Source organism: Parus major, chromosome 7 (assembly GCF_001522545.3).
Source record: "Parus major isolate Abel chromosome 7, Parus_major1.1, whole genome shotgun sequence".
Taxonomy (NCBI): domain Eukaryota; kingdom Metazoa; phylum Chordata; class Aves; order Passeriformes; family Paridae; genus Parus; species Parus major.
In genome coordinates this window covers 14,850,623-14,872,533 of record NC_031776.1, presented here as the reverse complement: position 1 = coordinate 14,872,533, position 21,911 = coordinate 14,850,623, and the positions used below count along the sequence as shown (strand labels likewise).

At 41.6% G+C, this 21,911-nt stretch overlaps 1 protein-coding gene across 1 annotated transcript in view; it reads right to left on the bottom strand.

Annotated features, from left to right (window-relative positions):
- The window catches only part of TTN (titin), a 240,011-nt gene that overhangs the window by 161,656 nt on the left and 56,444 nt on the right, over positions 1 to 21,911 (bottom strand). The window contains exons 46-87 of the mRNA XM_033516034.1: positions 21,416 to 21,697; positions 21,029 to 21,307; positions 20,382 to 20,660; positions 20,007 to 20,285; positions 19,598 to 19,885; positions 19,201 to 19,479; positions 18,819 to 19,100; positions 18,432 to 18,710; positions 18,043 to 18,321; positions 17,670 to 17,948; positions 17,264 to 17,551; positions 16,886 to 17,164; positions 16,444 to 16,725; positions 16,044 to 16,322; positions 15,623 to 15,901; positions 15,251 to 15,529; positions 14,861 to 15,148; positions 14,397 to 14,675; positions 13,907 to 14,188; positions 13,044 to 13,322; positions 12,655 to 12,936; positions 11,892 to 12,170; positions 11,482 to 11,769; positions 11,001 to 11,279; positions 10,624 to 10,902; positions 10,250 to 10,528; positions 9,860 to 10,147; positions 9,444 to 9,731; positions 8,286 to 8,567; positions 7,322 to 7,600; positions 6,925 to 7,206; positions 6,498 to 6,776; positions 6,087 to 6,374; positions 5,579 to 5,857; positions 5,196 to 5,474; positions 4,840 to 5,118; positions 4,411 to 4,698; positions 3,962 to 4,249; positions 1,403 to 1,684; positions 882 to 1,160; positions 452 to 733; positions 54 to 332 (exon numbers count right to left, since the gene is read on the bottom strand). Coding sequence (XP_033371925.1) covers positions 54 to 332; positions 452 to 733; positions 882 to 1,160; positions 1,403 to 1,684; positions 3,962 to 4,249; positions 4,411 to 4,698; positions 4,840 to 5,118; positions 5,196 to 5,474; positions 5,579 to 5,857; positions 6,087 to 6,374; positions 6,498 to 6,776; positions 6,925 to 7,206; positions 7,322 to 7,600; positions 8,286 to 8,567; positions 9,444 to 9,731; positions 9,860 to 10,147; positions 10,250 to 10,528; positions 10,624 to 10,902; positions 11,001 to 11,279; positions 11,482 to 11,769; positions 11,892 to 12,170; positions 12,655 to 12,936; positions 13,044 to 13,322; positions 13,907 to 14,188; positions 14,397 to 14,675; positions 14,861 to 15,148; positions 15,251 to 15,529; positions 15,623 to 15,901; positions 16,044 to 16,322; positions 16,444 to 16,725; positions 16,886 to 17,164; positions 17,264 to 17,551; positions 17,670 to 17,948; positions 18,043 to 18,321; positions 18,432 to 18,710; positions 18,819 to 19,100; positions 19,201 to 19,479; positions 19,598 to 19,885; positions 20,007 to 20,285; positions 20,382 to 20,660; positions 21,029 to 21,307; positions 21,416 to 21,697 — 11,826 coding nt within the window. The remainder of the gene's footprint in view (positions 1 to 53; positions 333 to 451; positions 734 to 881; positions 1,161 to 1,402; positions 1,685 to 3,961; positions 4,250 to 4,410; positions 4,699 to 4,839; positions 5,119 to 5,195; positions 5,475 to 5,578; positions 5,858 to 6,086; positions 6,375 to 6,497; positions 6,777 to 6,924; positions 7,207 to 7,321; positions 7,601 to 8,285; positions 8,568 to 9,443; positions 9,732 to 9,859; positions 10,148 to 10,249; positions 10,529 to 10,623; positions 10,903 to 11,000; positions 11,280 to 11,481; positions 11,770 to 11,891; positions 12,171 to 12,654; positions 12,937 to 13,043; positions 13,323 to 13,906; positions 14,189 to 14,396; positions 14,676 to 14,860; positions 15,149 to 15,250; positions 15,530 to 15,622; positions 15,902 to 16,043; positions 16,323 to 16,443; positions 16,726 to 16,885; positions 17,165 to 17,263; positions 17,552 to 17,669; positions 17,949 to 18,042; positions 18,322 to 18,431; positions 18,711 to 18,818; positions 19,101 to 19,200; positions 19,480 to 19,597; positions 19,886 to 20,006; positions 20,286 to 20,381; positions 20,661 to 21,028; positions 21,308 to 21,415; positions 21,698 to 21,911) is intronic.

Genomic DNA, 21,911 nt, shown 5'->3' with positions numbered 1-21,911 from the left:
TTTGTAAAAGAACTAAAGGATCAGAAGTGACTCAAAAACAGTAGTTGACTAACCTGAAACGTGCACTGAAGCTGTGCAGCTGCTTTTACCAACACTGTTTTTCACCTCAAAAGTATATTCTCCACTGTCTTCTAGTGTTGCATTGAGGATCTTAAGCCCAGATACTTTGTTGAAGAAACTGATTTTATATTTATGGTCAGTGGACAGTTCATTACCATCCTTAAACCACCTAGCAGTAAGCTCTGGTGTGCCATCTACTGTGCATTCCAGAGTACAAGAGTCTCCAGCTGTAACTTTGACTGGGCCTGGCTTCTCTACAATGACTGCAGGTTCTGCAATGAAATGCAAGTCAGAAAAATATTTAGAGCAATGGAATAGCTATTATTATGATTAAGATTTAAATTTTAAAGCATCTTAAAGCATCTTGTGGTTTTTATCTCATGCTACCAACCTAGCACTTTCAGCATGGCAAAGCATTCCTGAACTCCAGCATCATTTTTTATCTGACAAATATATTTCCCAGCATTGGTTGGTTCTGCATTTCCAATCTGCATAGTTGCAACATTTTCTGAGTAAGAGATCCAAAGATTATCACTTTCTCTGATGATTTCCCCTTTGTCTTTCAACCACAGAACAGAAATGGGCTGTGATCCTTGTACGGCAGCCTGCAGTTCAACCGACTCCCCAACTACGACAGTGACATCGCTCAGCTTCTTCACAAAGGTTGGTGGTGCTATTTAAGAGAATTTAACAGTATTTAAATATTAAGATATTTAAATATTAAGATATTTAACAGTAAAGAACTCTGCCAGGAGCGGAAAAGTAGGAGAAGAATTGCAGGAACAAAGAAATGCCAAGAAGATGCCAATCTTCATACAAACCTCTTAGTGTTACAGAGCCAATACAGGAGTCACTTCCCACATCATTTACAGCCTTACAGTGATATTCACCAACATCTGCAGTATCCACACTGAGAATGTGAAGACTAGCTATGTAGTTCTCAGACATGACCTTATACTTCTTGCTGCTCCGAATTTCTCTTTTGTCTTTATACCATGAAATCTGGAATGGAGGAGTGCCCTGAAGCTCACACTCCAGGTGAATATCAGACCCTTTCAGGGTCTCAACTGGATGGGGCTTCTTGGTAAAAATGGGGGGTGCTGAAAAAAAGAAAAACGAGTTATCATTTGTGTTATTTAAGCAAAAGAGATTCAAGAGGAAAGATAGCAAAGACAAACAGTAGATAAGAAAGATATACCACCAAGATAAAAAACAGACAAGAGATTTGCCATCTACTCAGACAGATTTTGGTCTCTCTGACAAAAGAAAGTGGGATTTAAGAGCTTTTCCTAAAGGAGGACCCTCACAGTTAGAAAGGGAAGGAAAGAGTTGAGATTCTGACCTTTTACTCTCAGTGTAGTACTGGTGCTTGCACTACCCGCTGGATTCTGAGCTTCACAAGTGTAGTCACCACTGTCTTCAACACTGAGGTTGTACATTTCAATGACTGCCACTGAATCCACAAAGGACATTCTGTATTTTTCACTGGGATGGATTTCAGTTTCACCTTTGTACCAGGTGACTTTGATTTCTGGAGATCCACCTATTTTGCATTCATATGTTGTAGACTCGTGCTGTTTCACAAGTTTTGAGGAGTCTAGTTTCTTAATAAATCTTGGTGGTTCTGGAAAGCCAAAAAGGGGAGATGATGCTTTAAACTGCACTAATTGTTTGAATAAGCAGGGAGATACGTAACTGAAACTGTAAACTGTTTAGGGACTTAAGCAACAATCCTGATTTTGCAATTGGTATGAATTTTTTATTTTGATGATTTCAAGTTGGTCCAAAATCCAGATTAAAAAGCAAACAAGTTTTCTATATTTCAATGAGTTTCTCCTTAGTTTACCCACTGTACCTCTCCTTGTGTGCATTACAGATTAGTTGATATATGTGGTTTTCTTCACAAAATATGCTCTTGCTATTCATGAGTAATCAAAATTCCTGATGCAACTGCAAGAATACAACTGTTCAGCCAATAAATGTTATTAAAAGCATTTATGTTGAGTATTATAGCAATTGCTTTATATCCTGTGATTAATAATTAATGTAGTCAATAAATATATCTGCATTAGTACCCCACACACATTTAATGAAAAACTGAAAATAAAGTTGCACATAAAGAATAAAAGAGTTTAGGTAGCAAACAAAAGAGCTTAGAAATAACCATGCTGAGGAGAATTATAAGATGGCTGGTATTACAGACATTGGTGTTAAATATCCTGTGATTGAAAAGTAAAACAGATGGTTACATTTTGTTCCATAAGGAGAGGAAAGGAGTGGAAGCTTGATACTTTTCATCAAAAGTACCAGAGAGATGATTAGAATCACAAGACTGAATGCTCATAGATCAAAGATATAACTAGTAAAACCAAGAGGTGGTAACGTGGGCACAGCAAACAAATCTCTCTGCAAAACAGGATGAAGTGCCTCTTTATGTGACTGTCTGTAAAGTGTAGGAAGAATATCTAAATAATTGTGGATTATTTCAGCCTGTGGGATGGTTGCAGAACATCCTGTGTTGCTAGAAACAAAACTTCCTGAGTTTCTAAAAATAGAAATGATGATTTGTTAATATCAGAACTCCTGGAACCTTAGCAATTTGCTATTGGATTTCACTTTGAGAAAGAGTTGATTATCTATCTGCACACTAACAGCTGCTGAGTAGTCACGCTCTGACTCCACTCCTTTCAAAAATGAGGGTATGCACATTAGTAAGGTATATATGTAGAATGTAAAGCAGTTCTAGAACTGCAATGTATTAAATATATATAAATATTATTGCAATAAAGCAATTATTAAAACCACAGATTGTGAACATCAGATGCTAGAGTGAGAAAGTTAATAAAAAGTTGTGAGATTTTCAAGGTCTGTTAAAAGAAAGATCTTAATTCTACAAACATAAGGCTGCATGTCATAGAAGTGAGACAGTATATGCTCAAATTAAATGCATGCAAATCAATGTGCCCAAAGAGATTGCCCTTTCAAGTTTTATAGAAATTGGTTGAAAAAAATCAACATCACTTATTTTACAGTCTGGGGAAACTGTAAAAATTTTAAAGAATGCTGAGACTTGAGAGTGTCAGTAAATTCACAGTCAAAAAATAAAATAATAATACCGAGAAAACTCCTCAGGAAAAAAAAAGAGGAAAGAAACCACTAAAGTAACAGGGACCTTTTAACTCAGGCATGATCTAAGCACTGTATGTTACATTTCTTCTGTTATAAAATCAGTAAGGTTGAAATATCCTGTACAGCTATAAATATGTTCCCACCTACATTGAGGAAATTGCACTAATATACATGTGTCACTTGCACCAAGACAATCTGAGCCATTCATAAAGTTAGATTTTACTTTTAGATCCACACACTATAAGAAGAGGTGAAGTGTTGGGTGGGATGGATATTTGCCACCAAATCTGCTCTCAGACTCCCCAGTTTTGCCATTTATAAAAGCAATTTTAAATGTTTTCAATCTGTGAAAGACCAAAGCTATTTGCAGGAGCTGCAGTAAAAATACTTTTAAGCCTCATAGGTGAACCGAATTTCTCTTGGTTTCCTTTCACTCTTCTGAGCAATCTAGTGACTGTCACTGCTGGAGAAAGACTTTAGAAAGACAGATTTTTCTGTTCAACAGAACCATTCATAAAGGTGCAACAAAGTAATAAGGGAGAGTTAATGTTCCAGTGGAAGAATGCCTTTGATAAGAAAAATCATGTACTATACCAAAGCAGAAGAAATATAAGTATTTAAGTATTACAATAACATTTAAGTGAAATAAGACATCTCAGAGTAACCTCTTGTAAAGATTGTTAGTTGCACACATGTCTGCATTCGGGACTATGTTTTCCAGGTATCTGCCTTGCAAAGAAAACCTCATAAACACTAGAGCCCACAGCAATACCTTGTACAGCCAGCTGAGCTGCACATGCGTCCTTTCCAACACTGTTGCTGGCAGTACATGTGTAGAGTCCAGCATCCCCTTTACCAACTTTTAGGACTGTCAAGCTGGCTGTGTTTTCCACCAGTGTCATTTTGTAGTTGCCACCTGGACGAATCTCTCTGTTGTCTCTAGTCCAAGCAATCCTCATGGGAGCAGAACCAGTCACGTGGCACTTAAAGGTTGCACTTTCCCCTAGTGCCACATCGATAGATACCGGCTTGACATCAAAGAAGGGAGGTTGTAAGTGTTCTGTAAAGAGGAAAGCATGGTAGAGCTCACCACCAAGCCTGGCTCACCACGCCATGCCCATTGTTCCTGGCCACCATACAATGGGTAGAGTGGGAAAAAGGGTGGAGAAGTAAAAGAGCAAAAACATACAAAAGATTTTTAATAAAGTGTGATCTACAAACCTGTAAGGAGAAGTTTGGCACTGGAAGAGGCAGTCCCCAGAGCATTTTGGGCTGAGCAAGTATATTGGCCACAGTAATCCATACTAGTTTCTAATATCTGTAAAGTCGCAACATTATTTAAGAAGGCTGATTGCATGTTATCAGTGTCGCTTAAGAGAACCCCGTCCTTGTACCAAGACACCTGGATAGGCTCTGAGCCAGTTATGCGGCAGTCAAATGTCACTGGGGCACCAACCACCTCCTGAATGTCTTTAAGTTTTCTGGTGAATGTAGGGGGAAGTTGACGTTCTGCAAAAGAATAATAATCACCACTATCAGTAGGAAGCCAACCTAGAATTCATTATCTTTGAAATTAATAAAACCCAGTTTCTGTAGACAACAAAGAGTTCCTACAAACTACCCCACAAAGAGTGGCTCTTGGCCCATCACCTTTAACAACAAGCAAAGCTGTGGAGGTGGCAAAGCCGATGGTATTTTCTGCTTTGCAGATATATTCTCCAATGTTGCTATCCTCTACAGCGGAGAATGCTAGTGTTGCCACGTTGTTCTTGAAGTGCATTTTGTAAGTCTGTGTTGATCTGAGCTTGGTGTCATCTTTGTACCAGGACACCTTGATTTCTGGTGAACCACCAATCTGGCATTTTAAGGTCAAGGGCTCGCCAAGCTTCACCTCCACACGGTCCAGATGTGTGATGAAATAAGGTGGTTCTAGGGAAGGAGAGAATGGGGTGAGCAGAGGCAGAGCATCACTGGGGTTCATTAGGGGCATCAGGGGTGCTGAATACCTAAGATGGATACAAGGCTGTGGCAAACATCCCCACCCGCCTCATTTGCCACCTCACAGGTATATTCGCCTTCATCATTCTTTGTGCTGTTGAAGATTTCAAGAATGCCAGATTTTTCAGTAGTTGTAACAGTGCAGCGTTGAGACTGAGCTATGGGCATGCCATTTCTTTTCCAGGTGACAGCGATGGGAGGGGTACCAATGTAGCTGCTTTCGAGCACAATGGACTTCCCCTGCTCCACACTGAAATCACTTAATTTCTTCACAAAGACTGCAGGCTCTGTAAGGAGTTATAAATCAATAGTAAGAGGGACAGGTGTGGAAGAGCTGCACGTAGGGAGTGAATGAAGATAACTGTGCATTCATGCACACACCCAAACACACCTTTCACAAAGAGCTGTGTTGTACATGAGGCACTGCCAGCATCATTTGTGACCACACAGGCATAGTCCCCACTGTGGCCTGGCTCCACGTTGTACAGCTGCAGCTGTGCCACAGACTCATTGAGAGAGATGGAGCAGCTGCTGTCTGGCACCAGCTCCCTGATGCCTCGGAACCAGGTCACTTTGAAGGGAGTACTGCCCTTGATGTAGCTGGTGAATGTCACATTTGATCCAGGCAAAACTTCCTGGGGATCAGGTGTCTTCACAAAAGAAGGTGGTTCTAAGGATCATGCAAAGAAGTGAAAGAGTGAGAAAGATGTTAATAGTAGGGTCTCTGTGGGGAGGAAAATGAGCATATTTGAGTCAAAAAGAAAAAAATAGAAGAAACCATGGGAAAAAAACCCAAACCAAACAAACCAGGAAAAAGAAACCATGAGAAACCAGAGGGGAAAAAAAGAGAAGAGGGAAGAAGAATTTTGTTGAAGGCATGGCAGTATCCTTCCACTGACCTTGTACAGTCAAGAAGGCACTGCATTCATCAGATCCAGCCACGTTGGCTGCCACACACGTATATGACCCTGTATCTGTGACATCCAGGGCATTTAACTTCAAAGCACAAACATTATCCAAGAACGAGATTTCATATTTTTCTCCACTAACAATCTCATTCCCGTCTTGAAACCAAGACACAGATATGGGAGCTGTGCCAGATACTTTGCACTCCAGCAGCACAGAGGAGCCCAGCACCCCATTTGTCTCCTTTAGTTTTCTTGAGAATGAAGGAGGAACAAGGCGATCTAAGTAGGAGAGGGCAGAAGAACAGGAAGACAAGTGTTGAGGTTTCTTTCAAGGTAAGAAAAGGGGAAAACATAAAAGCTTTCTTTAAAGAGAAGAGTGAATAATAAAGACACAGAGCTGACCTGAAACATCAACTGAAGAAGTGCAGCTGCTGTCTCCCACTTCATTGTGCACCTCAAAAGTATACAAGCCCCTGTCTCCCCTGTCTGCAGAAAAGACTTTCAAAGTGGATATATTGTTGAAAAAGGTAATTTGGTATTTGCGGTCACTCTTCAGTTCCCTGCCATCTTTGTACCACTTGGTGATAAGCTCAGGTGTTCCTCCTACTTTGCACTCCAAGGTAAAAGGATTGCCAGCCATTACTGTGATCGGCTCGGTCTTCTCTAAGATGACTGCTGGTTCTGAAATAGGAAGGGAGGGGTTTGTGTGTCACAGGGAAATCTACCCATAAACTTGTGAGCACAGGGTGTAAGCAGAAGGCAAAGGCTGGTAGAGCCACCTGTGCAAGCTGTAAGACACAGCACCTATAGTGGAGTAGGCTATACCCACCTAGGACCTGTAAAAAGGCAGAGCACTCCCGCATGCCAGCATCATTTTTGATCTGACAGATGTATTTTCCAACGTCAGTTCCCTCTGCACTGGCAATCTCAAGAGTTGCAATGTTGTCCATAAACCACATTTGAACATTTTCACTCTCCCTAATAACTTCACCCTTATCCTTGAGCCAGACAACAGAAATTGGTGGGGATCCTTCCACTACTGCCTGCAGGGCTGTTGGCTCCCCGATGAAGATTGCAGTGTCACTCAGCTTCTTGGCAAACCGTGGAGGTTCTGATAGCAAAAAAAAGGAGGCAGAGGACAGTTAATCATAAATGCTTGCTTGGAAGAGCGACAGCCAGGAGCTCAAGAAAAGAGGGCAGTGATGTTGGTCCTCTAGCATACAAACCTTTGAATTTCACTGGGCAGGTGCAAGTGTCGCTTCCCACCTCATTCATAGCTTTGCATTGATATTCTCCAGTATCTTGAGATTCCAAATTGAGAATATGAAGACTGGCAATGGAGTGCTTTGCTGTCACCTTGAACTTCTTGCTGCTCCTGACCTGCCTCCGGTCCTTGAACCAAGCCACCTCAAAGGGTGGGGTCCCTGCTATCTCGCACTGAAGGATAACATCTGAGCCTTTAAGAGTGTCCACAGGGCTTGGCACCTTGCTAAAAACAGGTGGTTCTATAAAAAAAAGAATTGCATCATAATGTGTGAGCTTCCTTCTCTGGTGGGTTTCTAGATAGCAGCAGGAAGCAACATATTCAGGAAGGGAGCCTACGCTTATATTGTAAACACATATTCAGCTTTTAAATATGTGGCCTCACCTCTAAAAAATCCCAGCACTTAGAATCCAAAAGGCAGAAAATATGATACTTCTGCACCTGTTTGGAATCAGTGTCCTTCCCCAAAAGCCACTCTCCCTGCACTCTAGGGTCACATTCCATCTTATATTCCATCTTTCTCCCCTGTTCTTTCTAGTCAGGAAAGCTAAAGTCAATGAAGCTCAGCTGCACAGCCTCCTCTTCCGTCTTAAATTTCACTCCTGTCAGTATCACTGTGTATAAAAAGGAGGCAGAGGATGGCTGGGAAGTATTCCCAGCTCCCTCACCATGGCTGGTGTTCCATCTAGACCATGTTTCTCTTGTGATCTGAAAAGCTTGCCTTGTTCAGCCTGCAACTGATTTAAGTGGGGAGACAAGGCAATGACTGCACAGTGCCGAACACCCACCACAATTTCCTGCCTGATCTCTGCTGTTTCAACACATCAGCATTTTAATGCAAGAGCAGCTGGAGAGACACTGGCCCAGCAGCCACCAGCTGGCATGGCAGTCAGGGATGCTGGTGGAGCGTGGAGACACGTGCTAACCTTTCACTGTGACTGAAGTGCTGCAGCTGGCTGTGCCAGCAGAGTTGTGGGCTTCACAGATGTAATCCCCAGCATCTTCAGCACTGGCACCCAAGATGGTCAGCGTTGCCACGGAGTCTACAAAGGACATGTGCAGCCTGTCGCTTGCCTGGAGTGCCTGATCATTTTTGTACCACACAATTCTTATCTCTGGTGTGCCACTGATTTTACATTCAAGCTGAACTGTGTCCCCTTGCTTCACGAACCGCAAAGCTTCAGGCTTCTTGGTGAACTTGGGAGGTTCTGCAGAACAGAATAAGTATGTGGAAAATGACAACATACTTGTGAAATTTACAATGCTGAGCAAGAGTTCTGGGAGGCACAAGAGTACTACAGCACAAAAATAAAATTGTTACGGAAGTTGGCTGCATCCCCACCCAGAGTTTCCTCTCAAGGAAATACAGAAGATGAAGAAAAGAAGACGAAGACGACAACTAAAACTATGTTCTGCCAGCTTTGGACCCAGATGATTCAGACAGTTGAAGCTGTAAAAGATACACAGAGAATGGTTGCTCCACCCAATTGAATTTTGGTGTTACATTTGAGTGGTAACAAGTAACAGGGCTCCCAGCCAAAATAGAAGATTTGACAAGCTCTTCATCCCTGGGAACAACAGAAACACGGTAGGGATTGTTTCATTTGCTTACACATCTTTAAAATATATTTCTGCTTGAAGAAATTAAATAATTCATAGCCTAGATTAAATCAACAATTCAGAACTCCAACTGAAATCTTTAGCAAATTCAAAAGAGTCACCTATGCAGGCCAAAAAATGCAAGGTAGAGCTGTATTTACTAATAATTTTCCATATAGCAATTGCTATGAGTGACTACCACAGTGACTATAGTTTAACTATTACAGTAAAAAGCAGTGTGACTACAACTCTCCATACAAACAGATTCACACAGGTACCTTTCTCCTTGGAGACTTTGCAGGCACACAAGACTTCTGCAGTTACACAGTATGATGGGAGAGGGTCATTACATGATTTATGCCTGCAGTCTGGGAAGCTACTTTCTATATATTTCTAAACTAGAAATGGTAGAAGATCAAAGACAAAGAGATCTCTTTACCCAAGAAAAAGAAAATGCACAAACAAAGATGACTTTATCTTAATACCTTTGACACTGAGTTGGGCTGAGCAGAAGTCTTTCCCAGCTTCATTACTAGCTTGGCAGGTATATTGGCCAGAGTCTCCTTTACCCACTCTGAGCACTCGAAGGTGAGCTGTGTTGGCTGTGAATGTAATATTGAAATTTCCTCCAGTTCGGATCTCCCGACCATCCTTGGACCACGTTATGTGTATGGGCTGGGCTCCCGTAACATGACATTCAAAATCAGCACTTTCTCCAAAAGGCACATCAATAGATTCTGGTTTGATGTCGAAGACAGGTGCTTGCTTGGGTTCTAGAAACACAAGAAAACCATGTAATACTCATACCTCAGAAAAAAGCTAACCCAACACACAGATAACATTGCATGAAATAAGAGGGAGGAGCCTGTGATCCAAATAAAAGTTTTATAAGGCAACACACCTGCCACTGTGAGCCTAGCACTTGAGGTGGCAGTGCCCACAGAATTGGTGGCTGTGCAGGAATATTGCCCAGTATGGTTCATCTCGGTTTGCACCAGTTGCAGCACTGCAACATTATCTACAAAGGATGTGTGCACATTGTGGTCATCCTTCAGCAGCACACCATCCTTGTGCCAAGTGACAGTAATGGGTTCTGAGCCATTGAGCCGGCACATAAGCTTAAGGGGTAAACCGGCAGGGTGTTCAATGTCCTTCAATTTTCTTGCGAAGGAAGGTGGTTGTTTGCGTTCTGGAAGAAAGCAAGTAAAGGATAAATACACCCCAGGAATCAACCTTTTTATAGTTTTGCAAGAGAAAAAGAGTTTTAGCAAACTAATATAAAAATCATCACCTTGAACGGTTAAGAGAGCCTTTGTAGATGCAGTTCCTACAGTGTTTTCAGCCTTGCAGATATATTCTCCACTGTCGTTGCTAGCCACCTTGTTGAAAATAAGTGTAGCGATATTGTCTTTAAAGAACACTTTATACTCAGGAGTAGACCTGAGTTTTGTATCACCTTTGTACCAAGACACAGTAATTTCTGGTGTTCCAGCAATGTGGCATTGCAATGTTGTGTAAGACCCAACTGACACCTCAAGAGGTTCCAAGTGTGTAACAAAATAGGGAGGTTCTAAAAAAGGAGAAGCAATTAGTCAGGCTTATTGTGTGGCAGATTTTGGAGAAAATACACTTGAAAAAATGGCAAGGTAAAGAAGGAGCACACACCTAGGGTAGTGACTACAGCCTCACAAACATCTCTTCCTGCCTCATTTTCAACATGGCAAGTGTATTCTCCTGCATCTTCTTTGCTGCTGTCAAGTATTTCCAGGATGCAGGATTTCTCTGTGGTGGTGATGCTACACCTCTCAGATTGGGTGATGGTGTGGCCATTCTTCTTCCATGTCACAGAGATGGGCAGGCTGCCTGTGTAAGTGCCCTCTAGGATGATGGGCTTGCCAGGCTCCACATACTGATCACTCAGTTTCTTCACAAAGACAGCTGGCTCTAATGAAAGGTAAGTCACAAATGTTGAGCACAACATGCTAAATGGAAAGAAGGAAACAATAATTTAAGGTAAATGGAGAGACATCATCTTTACAAACCTTTTACTGTAAGGTGTGTTGTACAATTTACCCTGCCAGCATCATTAGTCACTAGACAAGTATACTCTCCACTTTGGGGAGGAGTTACATCAAATAACTCAAGCTCCACAACAGACTCCTCCAAGTAGATATTGCATTTGTCCCCTGGCACAAGTTCATTGGCCCCTCTAAACCAGTTAACCTTGAAAGGAGGGGTTCCTCTGACAACACATGTGAAAGTGACGCTTGTGCCTGGCAATACATCCAGAGGCTCTGGGGTCCTCTCGAAAGAAGGTGGCTCTAAATATACAAAAGAAAAAGATAGATGAAACAAATTGCTGTAGCATAGCTCTGGTCTTTCCACACACCTACTGAAGATAAAGAGCAAAATCTTTCTTTTTCAATAATTCTTCCCAAGAATATTTACAAAAGACTACTCATAATGTTAAGAGAGAAAGAGAAAAGAAGAGCTCAGAGAGCTTCCTGACCATCATATACCCACCTTGTACAGTCAATACAGCACTGCATTCATCTGAGCCAGCTGTGTTGGTAGCTTTGCAGGTGTAAGTGCCAGTATCTGAGTGGCTCAGTGAATTAACTTCTAAAATACATAGGTTGTCTGAAAAGGAGATTTGATGTTTTTCTCCACTAACTAGCTTAAGTCCATTTTGGAACCAGACAACAGAAATAGGAGGTGACCCTGACACTTTACATTCCAGCAGTGCTGAGGAACCCAGAACACCAGGGGTTTCCTTTAGTTTTCTTGTGAAAGAAGGAGGAATGATTCGATCTGCATAAGAAAACATAATAAATCCATGGTTACAGAGAAAATGAGTAAAAGAATAGAAGAAAAGACAGAGAATATGTCCAAAAAGCTTTTGTAAAAGATAGAAGATAAGCTACCCAACCAACCTAAAACATCAACCGATGCTGTACAACTGCTTTTCCCCACGTCGTTTTGAACAGCAAAAGTGTACAATCCACCATCTTCCTTTTCTGCATCCATAATTTTAAGTGTAGATACATTATTGAGGAAAGTGATTCTGTATTTTTGGCTGCTGGTCAGTTCTTTGCCATCCTTGAACCACCCAGTGGAAAGCTGTGGTGTGCCTGCTACTTTGCATTCCAAAGTACAGGCATCTCCTATAGTAACTTTCATTGGCTCTGCTTTCTCTACAATGACTGCAGGCTCTGGAAGGAGAGATGGGTGACACATATGGTTAAATCAGGGTTTGAGGAGAATTAGCTGTAAGTATTATTGCACTAGGAGATGGGGTTTGCACATATGATACTTAGGAAATTTTTATTTGTTGGGGTGTGAAGATTTTTACAGCTGTTTTTAACATCCTTTCTGTTACCCTAAACTGCAAATTTCAGATGCTTTCCAAAATTAAGTAAAAATATTTTAAAATATTTTAAATAACTTTTAAGTATATGTTCATCTTAAATATCAAATATTTTAATCTCCCTCTCCATGCAGACATGAGCAGAAGACGTGACAGAAATACAGAGTGGTTCCCTTCAATCCTACTGCTGGACAACTGGAAATAAGGAACCTGACTTCTGGTTGTTGGGGAGAGGATTCTCTATTTTGTTTGTTTTGAACTCAGAGGCATAAGTAAAGTATACAGCTAAATAGCTGTATACTGTTAGCCAAGTTGTGCTTTTTACCCACCTAGAATAGTTAAGGTAGCCATACACTCGCGACTTCCAGCATCATTTCTGATCTGACAGGTATATTTTCCAGCACTGCTTGTTTCTGTGCGCACAAATTGCAAAGTTGCAATATTTTCCGTAAATGTGATCTTTGTGTTCTCACTTTCTCTGATAATTTCCTCTTTGTCTTTAAGCCACTGCACAGAAATTGGCTGGGAGCCCTCCACTCTTGCTTGCAACTCTACTGGTTCACCAACCACGACAGTAATGCTGTTTATTTTAGTCAAGAATTTTGGTGGTTCTGAAGAAAAAAGAGCAGTTATAGTAAATACTCACAGTGTTTCTGCAAAGAAGAGCAATGCAGCACCCTTGGGAGCACTGCAGAAGACATGTGTACCAGTACTTTACCTTTCAGCTTCACAGTGCAAATACAAGTGTCACTTCCTACGTCGTTCTGTGCTTTGCACTGATATTCACCAACATCTGCAGCTTCGACATTAAGAATGTGAATGCTCGTGTGGTAGTTTTTGGCTGTAACCTTGTACTTCTTACTACTGCGGATTTGTCTCCTATCTTTGTACCAGGCAACATCAAACGGAGGTGTTCCTGAAATCTCACATTCCAGGCTAACCTCAGATCCTTTGACAATGTCTACTGGAGAAGGCTTCCTGCTAAAGACAGGAGGTTCTAACAAGGGAAGAAAGAATCGTTTAGAAAGTAGTCTGAAGCTCTTTGATTGACAAAGAGTCTACAGATATCAGCTTCTGGAAAATGGGACTGCTGAGAATACCTACAGAATGGGCAAGACTTTTCTCATTTTCTGGGCACAATATGAAATGAACTCGCACAAAGGTGAGAATTCAGAGGCCTTAGCTCCCCTTTAGAAAAGGTAAACAGAGGGGTGACCTTTGGCAGAGAGAGTACAAGTCTCATTTAACTGGTAGTAATCTCCCATACAGGGTGTAAAACTGGCACTAGTCACTTTTTGTCTGTTCTTTCTCTTCATATTTCAGCTCCTTGATGCAGCAATTCTCACTATGAACTGTCTTGGATATTAATGGGGAAAAACTAACTTAGGGCTCATCTGCATAAGAACATCATCTCTCTTGTTTAGACACTAGCAGAGAAGATGAGGGGGCATCAAGAAACAAACATAATATGAAGAACAGGGCAGTCCTGAAATGAATCAATCTCATGTTCCTGTGTATTTCTAAGGGATACAACACCAGGGGAAAAATAGGATGCAGTCGGAGAACAAGAGGACATCTAACCTTTCACTGTGACTTTGGTGCTGCAGCTGGCTTTGCCGGCAGGGTTGTGAGCTTCACAGATGTAGTCACCGCTCTCATCAGTGCTCAGATGATTCATTTCAAGCACAGCCACAGAGTCAATGAATGATGTCCGGAATTTTTCACTGGCAACAATTTCATGGTCATTTCTGAACCACACTACTTTCATCTCTGGAGATCCACTTACTTTGCACTCAAGCCGGGCTGAGTCACCCTGCTTGACTACTTTTGCTGCCTCTAGCTTCTTAGAAAACTTGGGGGGTTCTAAAAAACCAAAAAAAGTGGGGTCAGGAAGGTCTGAATTAATACTGGAAAGAAAATAGGTGGGAAAAGAGCCAAACAACTGTGGGTTGCAAACACAGGGTAGGGAATTCACTTGGCAGTGTATCAAAGATCACCAAGGTGAGCTTGGCAAAAAGGAAGGAGAAGAAGGAGACAAAAAGACAGCAACACAACAAGAAAGACTGCACACCTGTTACCATCAGTGTTGTAGTGCAAGAGTCACTGCCAACATCATTTGAAACATGGCAAGTGTAGTGCCCACTCCTAGAAGAATCCACTGAATAGAGGGTTAAGAACCCAATTGAACCTTCAATCCCAATGAAACAAGTTGGACCAGATACAAGTTCTAAGTCTTCTTTGAACCACTTTACTGTAAAGGGTGGTGTTCCTTTCAGTGTGGCCTTAAACTCCACTGTGGAATCTGGTATGGCTTGCTGGCTTTCAGGTTTTACTAAGAAGCTTGGTGGCTCTGCAGTTTTTAAGAAAGAGACACGGTTACATCACAAATGTCGAAGAATAAAGATCAGTGAGGCAAGCATGGAGACCAAGTTTTCAGTATTAACATTAAGATGTATAAGAGTGTTATGTTAGCATAACATTTAAGTATTTTCCCAGCACTTATCACAGGTAAGAAGTAATAAAAGAGTTTCAAACCTTTCACAGTCAGGACAGCACTGCAAGAATCATTTCCAGCAACATTAGAGACACTGCATGTGTAATTTGCGCTGTCTGTCAGCTCTAGATTAGCAATTTCGAGTGACATCGTGTTCTCATGGCACAGGCTTCTATATTTTGCACTGTCAGTTATCTCTTTTCCATCTTTAAACCATTTTGCAACAATGGGTAGTGACCCGGAGACTTTGCACTCCATTTGGATAGAAGATCCCAGAATGGTATCCTTTTTGGTTAGCTTTTTGATAAATACAGGAGGAATTGATTGATCTGGCCAACACAAAAAATAGCAAAAATACACTTGTTAACTTCTTTCTTATCTTTCACAGAGATTATTTTTCATTCCCTCCCTGATAGATTGGCAATACAAACCTAGCACAGTCAGAACAGCTTCACAGGTGCTGCTTCCGAAGTCATTTTCAACCTTAAAACTGTATGTACCACTATCCTCCTTCGATACAGGTTCGATCCTGAAACTGGCCACATTGTTTTCAAAGCTCATTGTGTAGTATCTACTGGGCAGGAGCTGCTTGCCATCCTTGTACCATCTTATTCGGAGCTCTGGTGTCCCAGCCACAGTACACTCCAAAGTCACAGGGTCTTTTTCAGTGACTTTAAGTGATTTAGCCTTTTCTATGATCTGTGCAGGCTCTGAGATATAAACAGTATAAAAATTACAGCAGTTAGCTACTTAGATAGGGAACTGACTTTCAAGTACTCATCAAGGTCACATCTTGTACACACCTTGTACAAAAAGCAAAGCAAAGCACTTCTCCACGCCAGATTCATTCTTTGCCTGACAGGTATATCTCCCTCTGTGGCTGAGGTCAACATTAGTAAGCTTCAGTGTGGCCACCCTGTTCTCAAAGGTAATGTGGTGGTGTTCATCGTCTTCTAGTATTTTCTCATCTTTTATCCATGACACAGATAAGGGCTGAGCACCTGCTACGACGCACTGAAAGAATGCATCACCTTTCAAAATGCTAGTGACGTTCTCCAGCTTCTTGACAAAGGACGGTGGTTCTGTGATGTGAGTTTTGTTTGTTGTTTGGAAGAGAAGTCGTTGAAAGGGAAGAGAAGAAAGAGAGATCATATAAAGTAATCCCAGTTGCAACACTTTATCTGGGGCATACAATGTTTGAGGTGTGATTCCTAGAGGACTGACCTTTTAAGCTGAGTCTTGTGCTGCAAGAACAGCTCCCACCTTCATTTGATATAATACACTGATATTCACCAACATCTGAGATGTCACAGTTAGTCACATTAAGAGTAAATACTGATTCTTTGGTGGAGATGGCGTATTTCTTGCTGCTGAACATCTCCTTATTGTTCTTCAGCCACTTCACCTCAAATGGAGGGGTACCAGTCACCTCACATTCTAGTGTGGCCTCTGAACCCTTCACTACCTCGGTGGGACGCAACTCCCGAACAAAGGTTGGAGGCTCTATAAAGAAGAATGAGGGGAAAATAGATAGTAACCCTAAATAGTTCTGAGGGGAGAAGAAGTACCTCCTACTTCCTCACCCCAGATACATGACAGAGATGACAAGATGTTCAAAACCAACCTTTTACTTTCAGCTCGACGCTGCAGCTCTCACTACCTGCATCATTGTGGGCTTCACAAACATAAATCCCACTATCTGCCACTCTGGCTTGAGTGATTCTCAAAGTGGCTAAACCATCTATGAAGGAGATGCCGTACTTAGCTTGGTCAGTCACTTCATTCCCATCCAGGTACCATGTAATGTGGATCTCTGGCGTGCCTACTACCTGGCACTCAAAAGTGGTGGACTGTCCGTCACGCAAAGCTACTACAGAAGTTGGCATCTGAATAAATCTGGGGGGCTCTAGAAGATGGACAGAGAAGTTGAAGCTTTGTAATATTCAAGGTAGGAATAAAAAAATCCCAGAATTTAAAGAAAAAAAAAGGCTAAAAGGCTTCCTCCCCCTCCCACCAAAACTGCACAGAAAAATCAGAACCAAAAAAAATTTGATTGGGTTGCACACCTTTTACAAATAGAGTTGCTTTGCAGGTTGCAGTCCCCACATCATTGCTTATCTGACAAGTGTAGTTCCCAGAATCAGATGTCCTAGCTGAGAAGAGCTCCAGAACACTAGAAGTGTCATCCTTCCAGACAGATCGGCTGGCTCCAGACAGGAGCTCCTGGCTGTCTTTAAACCACTTTATCTGCATAGGAGTAGACCCTTTCACCAGTGCTTTGAACTGAACCCTAGCATTGGGCACAACCTCTTGAGACTGGGGTTTTTCCACAAAATACGGTGGTTCTATAACATGCAAAAAAGAAGAAAGGAGATAACTCTGAGATGGGGAAATCCAAAATTATGAATGAGAGACCTAACACAAGACAAAGAAGGAATTCAAACCTTTGACTGTTAAGAACCCGCTGCATTGGTTGCTTCCAGCTTTATTTGTAGCTTCACAGGTGTAAGAGCCACTGTCTGTGCCTTCCAGTTTATTTATTTCCAGAAATGCAGTATTATCATGGAAAGAGTATTTGTGCTTTTCACTTGCTGTTATTTCTTGGCCATCCTTGTACCACTGGATACTTATGGGATGTGAACCAGACACTATGCACTCCAGGTGGACAAAAGACCCCTTAATGCTGTCCATTTTCTTGAGTTTTTTGGTGAATTTAGGTGGTATAATGAGATCTATCCAAGACAGAGTAAAAAGATAAAATATGAAATTCAATCATGATTGTGGCAGATGTCAGCTCAGGAGAAAAGATTCTGTATCTAAAAGCAATAATAAGAGAGAGCTCATACACACCTAGGACATTAATGCTGGCAGAACAGCTACTGCTCCCAACGTCATTTTGAACCTCAAAAATGTATTCTCCACTATCTTTCTTATCTGCATAAAGCACTTTTAAGACTGAGACGGTATCTGTAATGCTGATCTTATATTTTGGGCCCAATGTCAGTTCCTTGCCATCTTTGAACCATTTGGCTGTAATAGGTTTTGTTCCTGAAAATTTACACTGCAAGGTTGCTGGGTCTCCCTCAGTCACATCTATTGACACAGCCTTGTCCACAATTGTAGCAGGTTCTGTTATAAACAAGGAGATAGAGTGTTAACTTCATCTGTAAAAATCAAAAGGGAGCCATCTCAGATGATCACAAGCCCTCAGGGTAAGACCAACCTTTGACAGTCAGCAGAGCAGAGCACCTCTGAATTCCTGCCTCGTTTTTAGCCTGACAGAAATATTTCCCATCATGTTTCAGCTCAATAGATCTCACCATAAGAGTGGCAACATTGTTCACAAAGGTCATTTTGATATTGTTGTCTTCAATCACTTCATCATTATCTTTCAACCAGGACACAGTGATGGGCAAGGAACCTTTAATAGCAGCCTGAAATACAACTGTTCCCCCTCGAAGGGAGCTAATGTTTTCTATCTTCTTCAAAAACTGCGGAGGCTCTGGCAGGGAGAAAGTGGGTACGTAAGTACAAGTCTGGTGTGTAACAGTGTGGCATGGAAACCACACTGGGATAAGAGCATGCTAGTGGTGTTCTGCACCTTGCACTAACCTTTCAGCGTGACCTCTGAACGGCAGAGGCAGCTCCCAACATCGTTGGTTACTCTACACTGATACTCGCCAACATCAGAAGCATCAAACCTGAAAACGTGGAGGCTAATCAAAGATTTCTCAATGCTTATTCTGTGCTTCTTACTGCTCCGCACAGGTTTATCATCTTTCACCCAAAACACTTCAAAGGGAGGCGTGCCAAGCACCTCACATTCCAAAACCACATCAGAATCCTTCAAGACTTCCATGGATTGAAACTCCTTGCTAAAATAAGGTGACTCTACAGTGCAAAAAAAGAAAGTGCAATTTGCATTAATCATACTTTTGAAGCCGGTACCACTGTACTAAGTTTGAAGATACAAATGGTGTGGCTGGATGTCACACACACCTTTAACTGTAACAACGCTACTGCAGATATCTTTTCCAGCGTCATTTTTGGCTTCGCAAATGTATTCCCCACTGTCTTCAGTATCAGCCTCCAAAACACGGAGTATTGCCAAAGATTTTGTAAAAGATATCCTGTATTTGTCACTCTCTTTTAGCTCTCTATCATCCTTGAACCACGTGATTTTAATCTCAGGAGTACCAGTGACTTCACAGTTCAGCTCAGCATATCCACCTTTCTTTACCAGGTGAGTCGGCTCTAGCTTCTCCTTGAAGGCAGCAGGTTCTGTGGATTTAAGAAGAGTGTTCAGGACAACGAACACAGGAAAGAGTGCTGCTGTGTTAAACCAGCAGCTAGAATTTTAAATAAGAGTAAGAATGCAAACCTTTCACAAATAAGTTTGCACTGCATGTTACTGAACCAGCTACATTGGAGACTTTGCAGGTGTATTTTCCAGAATCAGTTGGTTTGACTGCATAAAGCTCCAAGTAACTTGCTAATGCTTCTGTCATAATGTAGCAGGCTCCTCCTGTCACCAGCTCAGTATCATCTTTAAACCATTTCACTGTCAGTGGTGTTGTGCCTTTAAACATTCCTTTGAAATGTACAGTTGATGCAGGCAACACATCTTGAGACTGTGGTTCTACAGTGAAGCTGGGTGGCTCTGGATTGCGTTGAAAGGAGAAAATTGTTAAGAGTAAGAGAGGGCTTGTATTTTGGGAAAGAAAAGTATTATCACAAGGTAAGTAAAATTCCAAGAAAAATGAAACAAATTGCCAAACCTTTTATAAACAAAGTGCTACTGCTCTCTTTGCTACCAGCAGAGTTTGTGGCTCTGCAAATGTAGACCCCAGCATCATTTGCATCTAGGTGTTTTATTTCCAAAGATGCTGAGCCTTCTGCAAAGTGTACTGTGTACTTGGCACTTGAAGTGATCTCAGTATCCTGCTTAAACCATGAGACAGTCATTGGAAGAGAGCCTGAAATTTTGCAGTCTAGGCGGCATGAGGAGCTAATGACGCTGTCAATATTCTTCAGTGGTTTAGTAAAGAAGGGAGGGAGAGTGCGATCTGTTAAAAGTGAAAAAAATGACAGAAAGGAACACATAAGCAAAATCAGTGCTGTTCTGTTTCTGGCTCTGTTGGACACAGAGCAGAGCAACAGGGCTCTTTGCAAAGAGGCAGTACCAACCTAGCACAGTGAAGCTGGTAGTACAAGAACTGATGCCCACATCATTGGATATCTCAAAGGTATATTCACCACTGTCCTGCATTTCAGTGGCATAAAACTTGAGCTGGGCAATGTTATTTTTGAAGCTGATCCTATATTTTTTGCTGGCAGGTAGTGGCTTTCCGTCTTTGAACCATGTGCTTTTCAGCTCTGGAGTGCCTGTGACAGTGTACTCCAAAATAGCTGGTTCCCCAGCTGTAACCTGGATCATTTCAGCTTTTTCAATTATTTTGGCAGGTTCTACAACAGAATTAAACAACTGGTGTTAAGGACAAAAGGAAATTTCTTCTTCTGTCAGGTGGGAGACTGCAGGGATCACAGCACTTCTCCACTGACCTTTCACTGCTAGTTCACCAAAGCAGGACTGACTTCCTGCATCATTCTCAGCCACGCAGGTGTATTTGCCACCAGAGCTCAGCTGGACTCCAGTAATTTGCAGTGTTGCTAGACCGTGATCAAATGACACTCTCACATTGTTATCATCTTTAATAATGTCTTTGCCTTTCATCCATGTCACAGAAATAGGCTCTGACCCTTTCACCACGGCCTGTAATGTAACACTATCTCCAGCCAGAGCTGTCACATTTTCGATTTTCTTAACAAAAGATGGTGGTTCTAGTTCAAAGAAGAGAGACAAGAAAAAATATATTCATCTACTATTACATCATCACATAAAGTCTGCTACTTAAAACCAGTTTTGTAAGACAGTATGTGCACTACATCTTGCAATTCAGCAAAACAGCAGGTAAGCTGCAGAACTGTTTTCTCCATTAGCTGGGAGCTAATGGCCCATTAATCTCAATGTTCTTCAAATCCCGAGGTGTGATGCCAGATAAGATGGAAGATACACACAGAATTTCAAGAGAAGAAGATATTCTTTCTTCCCAGTCTCCCCAGCCTCCCATAAATCCAAAGAAAAGATTTTATGAAATAAGGTTTTCCCCAATCCCTTCAGTAAGTGGAGTTTTCTCTCCCCCACTGACCTTTCAAGATGTATGTGGCACTGCACATGCACTTCCCGACTTCATTAGCTATCACACACTCGTATTCACCGACATCTGCACTATTAAATGAGGACACCTCCAAAGAAATAACAGCCTTCTGAGAGGTCAACCTGTATTTTTTACTACTCCGAATCTGCTTCTTGTCTTTGTACCAGCTAATCTCAAAGGGTCCAGTGCCAGCAACCTCACACTGAAGAATGGGGTTTGTTCCCTTCACTAGCTCTGCAGGTTCAAGTGTTCTGATGAAAGATGGAGGCTCTATAAAAGCAGTAAGAAAGAATTAGTCAACCATGCTGAAAAAAAAATAAAAAAGAAAAAGGAAGTTTTTTCTCAAGAATGTGACTGGCAGCAACAAGAAGGACAGACCTTTGACAACCACTTCAGTGGTGCAACTGTCACTTCCAACCTCGTTGACAGCTTCACATGAGTAGGTCCCAGTGTCATCAACTTTCATTTCCAAAATATCTAAGACAGCCACAGAATTAACAAAGGACATCCTGTGCGTGTTACTTTCATGGATTTCCTTATTATTCTTGAACCAAGTAACCTGGATTTCAGGAGACCCTTTGATTTTGCATTGAAGACGTGCAGAGTCGCCTGGGGTCAGTAAATAAGATGGATCGACCTTCTTCACGAAGGATGGTGGTTCTGAAAATGGGAAGAAAAGTGAAGAGAGGAGAAGAGATGGTAAAAAGGGAAAGAAGGGGAAGAGGAAAGGGGAAGCAAAGGGAAAAGAAAGAAAGGAAAGAAAGCTGAAATACAAAGCTTTGAAAAATTGCTTCCCAGAGCAAGAACAAAATACAACTTCACAAGAGATCAGCCTAATCTTTGCTGAGCTGTAGCTTCTGTGGTTTTTCTTTCC